At 39.3% G+C, this 12,364-nt stretch overlaps 1 protein-coding gene across 1 annotated transcript; it reads right to left on the bottom strand.

Moving 5' to 3' along the window:
- Nucleotides 1-1,947: 1,947 nt before the first annotated feature.
- On the bottom strand, nucleotides 1,948-3,755 carry LOC101731668. The gene is made up of 3 exons (XM_031901390.1): nucleotides 2,597-3,755; nucleotides 2,360-2,388; nucleotides 1,948-2,195 (listed from the first exon to the last, which is right to left on the bottom strand). The coding sequence occupies exons 1-3, from the start codon at nucleotides 3,719-3,721 to the stop codon at nucleotides 2,069-2,071; spliced, it is 1,281 nt and encodes a 426-aa protein (XP_031757250.1). The 5' UTR covers nucleotides 3,722-3,755; the 3' UTR covers nucleotides 1,948-2,068.
- Between the last annotated feature and the right edge of the window lie 8,609 nt (nucleotides 3,756-12,364).

Genomic DNA, 12,364 nt, shown 5'->3' with positions numbered 1-12,364 from the left:
TTCTGATCAATATGGGTTCTGTTCTGCTGAGATTATGTGCGGGTCAATGAAAGCAGTAACAGTTATTGACTATATTTGAAATCTGCTGGTACAGGCAGCTATTGGCCCCCAAAATGCTCAAATGTGTCAAGAGCCTACAATGCAAACATATATACAGTATATATAAAATTATACACTAAGTGCAAAACCATACCGGCAAAATACACCTTTAAAATAAGTGAATGTAAAATTGATGTGTGCTGTTGTAAGCATTTTTGCAATCTACATTCTTTATTTTTTTTAAGATATGAACATTTTAATTGGGATGTATACTGTTAATATGGATTCATTTAATTACAACAGCACCACCTGGGTCTGTTTCCAACTGTAATTCAGTCGAGGAAGTTGTCAAAAATATGAGGCCTGTTCAATGTTCTTCTGGTTAGGAAAATATTAAAAACTTCAGATAATTTTTCTTGTCCAGATCAGGCAGGTTTGATTTTTCATCATATTGGGGACTGCACAGGCTCATTGATGCGGTCCCCAAACCGACAAGCACCCATACCCACCAAATGACCGAATTAGGCCAATATTGCCTCTTGGCGAGGGAGCCAAGCAAGTATGGCCACCTTTACTCCACTATTTTACAGTCAAAAACAGACCAGTAGGTTGTGCTGTTGTAACAGTACAGGTTTAGGACCCATTATCCAGAATGCTCGGGACCAAGGGTATTCCGAATAAGGGGTCTTTCCGTAATTTGGATCTCCATACCTTAAGTCTACTAATAGGACTGTTTTGCCTCCAATAAGGATTAATTATATCTAAGTTGGGATCAAGTACAAGGGACTGTTTTATTATTACAGAGAAAAGCAAACAAAAGGAATTCTGGGAATTAATTTTATTATTACAGAGAAAAAGGAAATCAATCTTAAATATCTGAATCATTTGATTAAAATGGAGTCTATGGGAGACAGGCTTTCCGTAATTTGGAGCTTTCTGGATAATGGGTTTCCGGATAAGGGATCCGATACCTATATTCATTTATATTAACAATACACATTCCCCTTAATATCTTTGAATACTGAAAAGGAATGCAAATTGCTTAGCATAGCACTCTCGCCAAATTTTCACTTATTTATTTACTAAAATTATCACTTATTTTTAAGTTTTAATTATCCTTTCAAAATAATAAACCTTTTTTATGGCCTTCTGTTAAGTAAAACAATTATTTTACATGTCCTTTAGTGATGAGCAAATTTCAGCATTTTGCCATTGGCGAATTGTTTTGCAAAACTTCTGTAAAATTATATTTCATCAGTGCTGATCAGAACATCTAGGAAACAACAAGCAAGTAATTAAAAAACAAACATGCAGTTATGTAAGGGTGTAGACTAGGTGAAGATTCTATTAAGCATTAATGGAAAAATAAACATTTTTTCTTCATATTTTCTTCATCAAAGAATATTGTGATTCTACTTAATGATAGCATAAAGCCTAGAAGCAAATAATATTGTCTTTCTGACTGCTCATAATGTCAATCTGTCATAATATTTATTCACAAAATGAACCTGATCAGATTAGGAGTCTGACTGTAAGCAGATGGGATTGCAGAACTAAGGTACTACATGACAGTTTCAGAGAGGGATTTCATGATTACATTCCATAAGATATTCTTTATGTGTCTGTTTGGATAGGATAGATATTTCTATATAACCCACTGGGGAAATATTCTCCACTTCAGCAGTTCCACAAATGGTCATAGTAATGCTAACTTTTCATAAAATAGGTTGGGTCATCTGTAATCCCCTGTGATTACTTCTGCAGTTATGGCATTATATGAAAGAATTTCAAGGATATATACATAAAGGATATAGAATAGGTTTGTTAAATAGGGTATATTTAAATCACATCCCAACATTTTCTTTTAACAATTTTAAAGTATAAGAATTGGAGCACATGTTGTGCTGCCTGAGGAAGTGCCTTGTAGCATTAAACAATTACATTGTATTGTGGTATTTGTACATATGCCGTGCTAGTTTGTTCTTTGAAAACAGATGTTCTACAATATATTTGCTGTTCTATGGGCTTCTCACCTTTTGGATATATCTCTCGGGTTTTCTATATTTTTTTCAGAGGCCTGGGATGTAACGGAGTCTCGCCACCAAGTTGGAGGAGGTATTAGGGGTACTGGTGTGGTAGGGTCTGAAGAAAATTCACTATTGGAACATAAGGGAGACAGGTGGAATAAATGTCTCACATCATGAAAAATGGTGACTAGAAGCACAAACAAACACATTCAATTACAGACCAACACTTGAAAAGGTAAACAGGCAGAAAGAGATATATCTCAAGACTAGTGATTAATAAACACTCAACTGACCTGCTTGGCGTTTTATCAACACACAGTGCCTAAGGAGAAAATAGATCCTAGTTAATTGTTTAAAATGCATTAGAAACAGAAATAAATATGCAGCAGTCATTTGAAAGAAAAATATGTTTTCTTGAAACAATGGGCTCCTACGCAATTGTGTAAAGTAACGAGAAGTCAGTCCATACTAATAAACAGGGTAAATTTTATCCTTTAATGCAAGTAATGCTAGTAAAATACATGACTTACGTTTCCTTTTTTGTAGCCTTCTTTTTTATCCCTCCCTGTCTGTTCAAACAGACTTCCAACTTTGGACTTCTCCTTTGCCCGCACCCCTACTTGGTGGCTGTGAATTTCAGGGTTCTTTAGTGCATGCCTTACGGGTGTCATACCAGAGCCTAGTTCAGCCATTTCCTTATTCCATACCACAGAGGAAGCAGAATCAGGACTTGTGCTCAAATCTCGGCTCCTCCTTGAGCTTGGTCTATCTGCGACTAGTTTTGGCCTAACAGAAGCTTCTGCTTTTTCTTTCCCCATCCTTCTGATATCTTGTTGCTGTACTACTGGTGCATGGGGGCCTCTGTTCCCTCTAGAACCTGAGCTATCTGTACTTGAGTTTTTCAGTAGTGTATGAGTATCAGCCTTCTGTCCTTTTACTCCTAAAGAGTTCAGGTTTGAGGGACTCAGCACCTGGAGGGTTATCTCATCCAGAAATTTTGAAAATCTTTGCTTTTCCATGATATTGCTTTTATACATTTTTTGTTCTTTCCTCGTTTCTTTTTCTGATAGCACTTCCATGGACCGTGCTTTTCGGCCTCCATTTTTCATATTTCCCTTATGTTTTCCTTTCCCATCAAGGAGTCCTGCATCCATTCCATATCCAGGGACCTTCAGATTGTTTGATCCAGCACTGCAAACTCCTGTTGAAAGTCTTTCTGTGCTATCTCTTTCAGATCTTCTCCAAACCAGGTTCCCACTCTGTTTCCCAGTGGAAACCCTCCTATCATCATCATCATTTCTCCTCCCCTTTCCCACAGTAAGGTCATTACAGGAGCGGGAATGGGGGTCGTGAGAGTGGTATCTTGGGAACACTGTCCGACCTCTAAAGTTAGATTCGGAAGACCAAGATGAGGAAGATGATGATGGTGAAGAGGAGAGAGATTCTGCATAATAAGGTTCTTGCACTTCATTCCAACCTGATCCCACATTTACTTGCTCTTTAGCTGATCTCTGAAGAGCAGAGCGGGGCAATGGGGTGAAGAACTTTTCCATGACCTCAAGCTTCCCAGCTGCAACTTCATGTACACCTTGTTCTTCCCAGGAAGCTCTTGCTTCTGACAGGCCAATTTTCCTTGTTTTTCTTTGTACATTCATCTTCGAAATGTATTTTTCCCCCTGTGTTCTTCTAACTGTGCCTCTAACAGAAATGATGTTCATGGGCAAAAGTTCATTAAAGAGAAGCAGAGACCCACTGACGTAGGTAATGAAGCTCGTAACATTAGGACACATGGTTGGAAAATGTAACACATCACAGATTGAAGAATATTGATTGCATCAGTTAAAAGACCTCAGGGCTCAGCTAACCTAAGTAAGAAATCCATTCTGCTATTACAGTTGACAGGAGATGCTGCATTCCATGATAAAGCATTGTGGCATTTAGTCAATTGTCCACTAAGTACTAATGTAAATATGGCACCGTTATGTAATGTTTCTGATGGGTGTTTTCATTAATTGAATAGTAGCAGGACATTGAGAATTGTTTAGGGATCTGAGAAGGGTTAAGCTTCCAACTTCCCTAGATGCAAAGTAATAAGCAGTGCATTTGGTTTTGGAGGTAATAATGCTGTCCCCAAAAGAGTCCATCCTCAAAAAATATGAAACAGTCCAAAAAATATTCTGATGCACTCTGGATTTTTGTATCAAAATTGTAAAAACATTTTCTTTATTATATCAACATTTCGACACCACAGAGGGGTGTCTTCCTCAGGACAAAAACATATCACATCACACTTGTGATGTGTTTTTGTCCTGAGGAAGACACCCCTCTGTGGTGTTGAAACGTTGACATCATAAAGAAAAAGAAGAATATTTTTTTGGACTGTGGTAATGAAGGGGGAGTACTGAGATTCCCCATCTGATTTGCACCCGGTGAAAAGCGTTGGAAAAGGAGTGCAGGCCTGTTCTTCAAAAATGTGAACTATGTAATAAATATGTAATATATATAACACAATATAATTAGGTATTTGTGGAACATACAAATATATTTTAAAAAGCCCTTAAATTCAGTCTTTTGAATTCCATACATAAAAAAAGGACAGTAAATAAGCCTTCAACCTCAAATATCACCCTGACTGTCATTCAGCTATTTTGGACACCCTAGGGGAATAGCTCCATAGATTTACAATCACTGATCTATGCTAAGTAAGCAAATTGTGCATACCCTCTAAAGCATGTACAGAGACACAGTGAAGTAATGTGTGGCAGAGTTCTGCATTATATAGGAGAAGCAAAAGAACAAAATGTGAACAGAACCTTCTACCAACCCCACACACTCCACAGATGAATACTTTACTAGCTAAGCTTGCAGTTTCAGCCTTTCTTAAGATTCCATTGTCTCTCAGAGCAAAAATAGCAACATATGTCCCATAAACCCCTAACAAGAAGCAACAGGATGCCTGGCATCTCAGCGGTGCATAATCTCCTAGCAGAGGAGCGTGAATAACTTAGGAGGACTGTGTATTAAGCTGAACAATGCTTAGGTTTTATCACTTTGTGTCTGACTAGAGTGTAGGTGTAAGGCTCTGCTGGAATTCTGCCAGGTTTCTTACCACTTCCCTAACCACTAGGCAAGGTGGGCAGCTGGCAAGCTTGCTCATTACCTTTCACCTCTCTCTCTTTACACCTCCCTCTCTCTCTCCTCAGGAGCTTTATAGGCCAGATAGGGTCAGCCAATCAGGGCTAACTGCCGTATTTAAACCCAGCTCCCACCTTACCTTCTTTTCCTGAGCATCGGCCTCTGTTAGCTTGAACACTGTGGCTTGTCCCTAGTTCTTGCTCCCTTTGCTCCAGTCCTGTTCATGTCTGTCCTTGTCTCTTTGCCCTCTCCATCACAATCCTGTTTGTCACAATCCTGATCTTCAGCCTTTCCTTTCACAGTCTTGTTTCTAAATTGTCACAATAACCAGCCTCAAGGACTCATTACCCATTGAATTCCCTTACAGCCAGGTAGGCTGGAGAAGATTGTAACCCCTATTTTGGCTCAATTACATGCCTTTCCAGTAAAACATGGGTTACACTGTACTATCTCACCCAGAATGGGCCTTCGGTAAGTGGAAGAGGAAGGTGAGGGTGCAACTACACCTCTCTTGCTGCTATACAGAAAAAAAAGACAGAGGGCGCCAGAGGATTTTCAGATGTTCTTTATTGAACATCCACAGGGTTTACTCACAAGACAGCTTCTCATAGGCTAGTGGCACAGGCAAAATCACATGCAGAGTATAATACAGGCTGACACTCCCCTGGGGACAGATTGGCAGGAATCTCACTTCTCCTCTGCAACACCCCTTAGTGGCCTGGATCCCTTCCTGATTCCCTATCCACTGGGATCCCTACACTACAGACAATATGGCCTGGGAGAGATACCTCCAATCTGCCTCTTCTATGTGAGAGCTCAGAACTGCTCTAACTGCTAAACAATATTAATTACTGACTTAAATAACACATAATAAAGCCTCTATAAAACTGTTATACTGTATGTATGGCCTCTGTTGTGCATTATACAGAGACTCAATGAAAACATCCAGTGTGTGCTGATCTTTATAGTGATTTTAATGACAATCTCTTTAGGTCTTGTTATATAACATTATTAATGAGATCATACATTGATGAATTTTAACTTCCTTTTCAAATGGCGTGGCTTGACAGTCAGTGTCCAAATTAGTGTAGATGTCATGTGGTCAGTATCATTAAAATATATGCTGTATAATTATAAAATAACATATTCTACCTTTGTATAAATGTAGGCGGTGTAATTTAATCAACAAAAGATACATTCTGTGTGGCCCATAAGATATGTACATACACTGTGCATTCTTGTTCATTGCCAAGGGTCTGTTATTCTATGAACTAAAATATGACAGTACTAAAGTCCTTTGTTACTCAGAGAGACTGTCAGTGATCATTATGATTAGTGTCAATGAGTAAAACTGACCTGGTTTGGCAAAAAATTCTCAAAAAGCGAAAAAAATTTGCAAAACTGCTAACATTTGTCAGAATGCATTTAAGTCAACAGCAAGGTGAAATTACCTTATGATTAAGGGATTTATGTCAGGGCTGGTCTGGATGTTGCGCCGGGTTTTTGCACATCGGTTCAGCTCCCTCCAATTATATCTTTGATATATCTCTGATGCGTTGACCGTGACGCAGGGACCCCAGTTGTACTGATCTTGACCTAGTGATGTCAGACATGTCAATTGCTGGAAGCATCAATCATGGCGTGATAATGACAGGGTGTGGTTTTTTTCAGTGTAATAGATGGTGTGGTGAATTCTACAGATCTCATTGCAAAACTGTACCAGGCAAAAAGGTTTGCTCATCCCTAATCATGATGGCTACAGACAATGCACTTGCACATTTGAAACGTCTAAGGGCTCAGTGACTGAACCAGTAAAGGGAACCTACAGCAGCCAATCTAGAATTTTCTTTCTTCATTCTGCAATGTTATTTTATTACTCAATGCACTTACCCCTTATAGCTCCTTTCCAAAGAAACCTGGGGCAAAGAGGCTGCAAGAGACTCTTGTATCTCATATTGGGCTTACACCGAGCTACACCAAGCCCATATAGGACTTACAGGTCTTGACAAGTGTCTCACATCTAGGGCAGGAAATCATGTGCTTTGCTGGCAGACAGTAGCATAATTGCTATAGAACAGTGATCCCCAATCAGTGGCTCAGGAGCAACATGTTGCTTTCTAACCCCTTGGATGTTGCTGGATGTGTACTGCCACTGAGCCTTCTTAAGGCTGCCAGTCCACATATTTCAATGTGGTTCATTGGTAAAAAAGATTGGGGATCCCTGGTCTAGAAGATGTCCACATGTCCCACTTTTAACTCCTTTGTCACCCCCAGAGCAGGGGCTGCGGCTGCCACAGTGTCATGAGATGCTTGGGGGCCACAGCATATGATAAAAGCCTGGGGGCCACAATGTGTCATTAATTGCTGGGGAATCACAGTGTTATGAAATGCTTGGGGAACATACTGTTGCATTACTATATAATGCTGGGGGCCCCAATGTGTCCTTAAATATGGAGGCCATAGTGTGTCTAGCATAAAATGCTGTTGCACCTAGTGCTTCTTTACTTCTGATGTTGCCATTCCAACCATGTAAAACGTAATGCTGTTTTGTTAATTGAGAGTGATTTTTTGGGATGTGGCTACAAAATGAGCACAGCCAACTTTTTTTGCCGTCACATAACCGTGTTTCCATTTTCCAAATGTTGGGAAGCCTGCTGAAGGGGTGCACATCTGCATCCATTTTCATAAATGTACTCTAATAAAACAGCACTGCCATTCCTGCTCTACAGTCTCAGAAAGGTTATTAATGACTTGTTTGAAACGCAACTCGCGGCAGCTCTTTATACTCCATTGGGTTATCAGTCTTGTGCAAAGTCCAAACAACTCTCAGAAGTGTCCATAAAGGCATAAAGCGCAAGTCAACATAGCACCCAGTCAGCCTTCTCCATATATTGGTGTCAATTGCTTGACAAAGGCCACTCAGCACTGAGGAACACCCAACAGTGCCCTCCTGTGGCTGGCACATAGGGCCATAATCATGCAGGCTGCACACAGGTTCTTAGCTCATAAATCAAATATAATGGACTGAAACATCCGTAGGACAGGTGGAGTATCTCTGGGAAATGGCAAGTACCTAAGCTCATGAGCATTTTCCTCAGATGACCCCGAACTGGTGACATTTTATAACTGGAATAAAAAAATGATTTTTCCTTTGCCGATGGCGAAATTTAACCTACTTCTATGACTTTCACTCCAAGGGCAACATAAATAACATTTTTCACAAAGTATTTTTTTTTTTATATTGATTGACTATGAATATACTTGTATAAAGCAATCAATGCCCTTTTAGATCCCTTTTCTGATATGAACAAATCAGCACTGACTTGTCAGTTTGATAAAGGAGTCTTTAATAAATGTTTTTCTGCTGTGACAGTATTTTCATTTGTGCACTGAACTAGTGGTGAGAATACACTGATGTGCAATCTGATATATTGTCGTTTAAGCATGCATCAGTCTGATATAGCAAAGTGTAAAGATTATGCCTGGAATAGGGACGTACCTGTGAGTTACATGGCACATTGTCGACTCTTTTCATTACAGTGGGAGCACTGACAAATCTACCTGTACAGGTGTGAAATCCATTATTGGGAAATCTGTTAACCAGAAAAGCTTTACATAATTGGAAAGCCTTCTCTCATAAAGCAGAAATAATTCCCTTTCTCCTTGTAATAATAAAACAGTACCTTGTACTTCATGATAACTAAGCTGCATGGATCCATATTGGCGGCAAAACAATCCTATTTAAGTGATTTTTAGGAAATGTATATTATAAATGATAACAACTCTTTTCTCTGTTTTATCGTATAACGTCTCTCACTCGTTACATAAAATCTGATCAAATTGCTGGAACCCTCTGCTGCAAGTAGCAATATTAGCAATCACTCTAGAGCATTTGTGGCTCTTTCTTTATATTTTCTGTTGTGCTTAAGCCTTTCTTGTGAATATAAGGAGGTCTAAATGCACAAACAAATAGTGGTCAGATTAGAGCTCACCAGAGAAACATTCACCCACTTTCTATTCATTCCTATAAAATGTTTAGAAGTTTGGGAGATTCAAATATAAGTGTTATAACAATATTTATAGGGGGCCTATGATATAAAAATGACTTCACTTGTTCAGAAGACATGTTTAAAAAAAAGTTTACTTTCTGAACTTGTATGTGTGGGGAAGGGAGAGGTAAGGGAGGGGCGATGGAGGGCAGTTGAGGGGGCTGTTGTATGTAGGGGGGTTTAGTTCTCAAAAATGCTTCTGTGCATGGGATGGTCATTTTTGCTTCTTACCTGGAGCATTTTTTCTCTGCAGCAGGGTTGGTTCATCATTGTGTTAACCTTAAGTATATCCAAGATGAACATCCTATTCCTAGCAACATTTCAATTGGTCTTTATTATTTTTTTTTTTTTTATAGTTTTTTAATTATTTGCTCTGTACATCTTCCTCTTTACAGCTTTCCAATGGGGGTCACTGACCCTGCACACAAATTGCTCTATGAGGTTACAATTTTATTGTTTTTGTTACATTTTATTCCTTATTTTTCTATTTAGGCCTTTTTCAATTATAATTCCAGTCTTTAATTTACACCACTGCCTGGTTGCTAGGGCAAATAAGACCCCAGTTAGCTGCTGCAATACCAAATGCAAAGCTGCTGAACAAAAGGCAAAAAATCGCAAGGGGTGAACTGCCCCTCCAATTTTTATTGGACTGGGCCCAAATTAAGTCTGTGAGTCTTGGCTCCATCTCCTTTTCATTCATATTGACTAATATTAAATCTATTGTATTGTTACAAGATGTAGACACACCATAGAGGCACCACATCAGTCATATTTGGAGGGGCCAATAAACCCCAAAGTAGCATAATCTCTATACATAAATGTGTCTCACAGTTGTCCCTGGCTTTATAGTCACATGACAAGATTGCAACCCTTTTGTTCAAGCAAATAAAATCCACGTCCTTCAGGTCTTGTAACTTTGTAATCAAATATAGAGAAAACCCAGAATTTACTTTTTAATGGGGTTGTTCATATGTAAGTTATCGCTTACACAGGTGTTTTCCCTGCTACAATGAAATAGACCATAGCAACCAGACCTGCTGAAATCCCAAACCAGGGGAGTTTCAGAAACCAGACAAAATAAAAATGAAGAGCAACTGCTAATTGTCTCAGACTTTCGCTGTCTACATCATATGAATAAAATAATGTTGAATTACCTCCAAGTTTGCAATAACAGATAAAAGTTTGCCATTTAGGAGGGGGGTACCACTTTCTAAGGCACCCCCATGACCATAGTCACTAACCACTGTTAACTAGCTGGTTCTCTCCTTTACCTCGGCAAATCTGCAGTCCTGGCACATACAGAGTCTAATGGGCAGCAGTGGGCAGTGCACAAGGGGCCATGATGGGGGGGGGAGGGTGTTACAAAAAGTTGCCACCTTTGATTGCAGCCTTTCCTTGCTGTTTAAAAGCAATTCATGGCCTTTTAGTGAGTTTCCCAGGCACAATGTTGTCACTTTACATTCTTAGACCCATTTGTACCTAATATCTGTGTACCCAGGAGTTCTTGAATGCTTTATTGCGGTGAGTGTTCTCACAACATCTTTTGTACACATAGGGGCCAATTTACTAATCCATGAACGGATCGAAAGCGCCCGAATGCGTTTTTTTCGTAATGATCGGTATTTTGCAATTTTTTTCGTCGCCGTCGCGACTTTTTCATGAATTGTCGTGACTTTTTCGTAGCCGTTACTACTTAAGCGAATTGTCGCGACTTTTTCGTAGCTGTCGCAAAAAAATCAGAAATGTTTGCCCGCCGTTTACTAGCGGCGGGCAAACTTAAAAAGTCGCGACAATTCGCGCAAGTCGTAACAGCTACGAAAAAGTCACGACAATTCACAAAAAAGTTGCGCCGGCGACGAAAAAATTGCAGAAAAAGTCGTAAAATGTTCATTTCCAATCTGATTTTTTCCCATTCTGGATTCGGATTCGTGGATTAGTAAATCAGCCCCATAATGTATCTTTCTTATGCATACTGTTTCTGTGCCAGGCAACGCAAAGCGATGCTTAACCACTGGTGATTTACATTATTGCCGCTGAGAAAGCATTGGCAGATATTTGTTAATGTGAACAATGTAGGGGGGGCCAGTTAATCTGAGTACCAATACCATTTAAGGCTCACACAAAGGCCACAGCAGCCATACAGATGGGGGGGACACACAGAGGGGGGCTGTGTGCCACTGCTCTACATCATTATAAAGAAGAAGAATGGTATAAATGGTACAACTTTTATTCAACAAGACTTTTAATTTAGTGAAGATGAAACAGAAGAAAAAAAACAAACAAACCAGAAACCGTTGTTCACATGTCCACGGCCCCTGTACATGTTAATTGTAACCCTCGAAACATTCTCGTCCTATAAATCACAATTCCCCACAGTTTCAGCACCACCAAATTGGTGGGAGCTCATTACAGTTACAGACCCTGGTATCAGGATGAGGCCAAATGAAAGTGAAATATTTATTATGCCATTTTTTGACCTCCATATACTAAATATATAATGGGTGTTTCTGTTCCAGAATATACTGCATATAATCCCCCCTATGGAATTACAACAGATTTTATCAGCCACATTGAACCAAGCATTCAGTTGATGCCGTGCAGGCAACACATGTGCAGTATGAAGCAAGGAGGGAAAGGAATACCTTTTTAAAGATGGCTGCCTGTTCAAGAAAACATATAGAAAATGTGAAGTAAGTGTGACTAGTAAATATTTGATTAGGTGAGCCAAAAGTGTGGCGTTTTTACTAAACAATAGGAGGACTATTGGGCAGTATGCTTTTTAAATTTTGACTTGCATTCTCCTTTAAGGCGTCACAAGCACCATTACACATACACAATCTGTTTCTGTGTGTTTATAACAAACATGAGTCCTGTATTACCTTACAGCTGGCCAGTAGTGACCGTGATATTATCCCCTCCATCCCCACTGTAAATAATATATGGAGGATTCCTGATCTAAGCTATGACTTCTAGTCCTATTTTGGGGCAGTGAGGGGAAAAATGGAACCTTGTTTGAGTAAAAATAAAAACAAATTAAAACAAATTGTATCATAACAATTTATTTGCCAAAACGACTGAACAGTATAGTGGATTTGTATAGAGATCAGAATCACA

This window comes from Xenopus tropicalis, chromosome 4, assembly GCF_000004195.4.
Source record: "Xenopus tropicalis strain Nigerian chromosome 4, UCB_Xtro_10.0, whole genome shotgun sequence".
Taxonomy (NCBI): Eukaryota; Metazoa; Chordata; class Amphibia; order Anura; family Pipidae; genus Xenopus; species Xenopus tropicalis.
The sequence above is the reverse complement of the archived record's forward strand: the minus strand, read 5'-3'. Positions and strand labels throughout refer to the sequence as shown.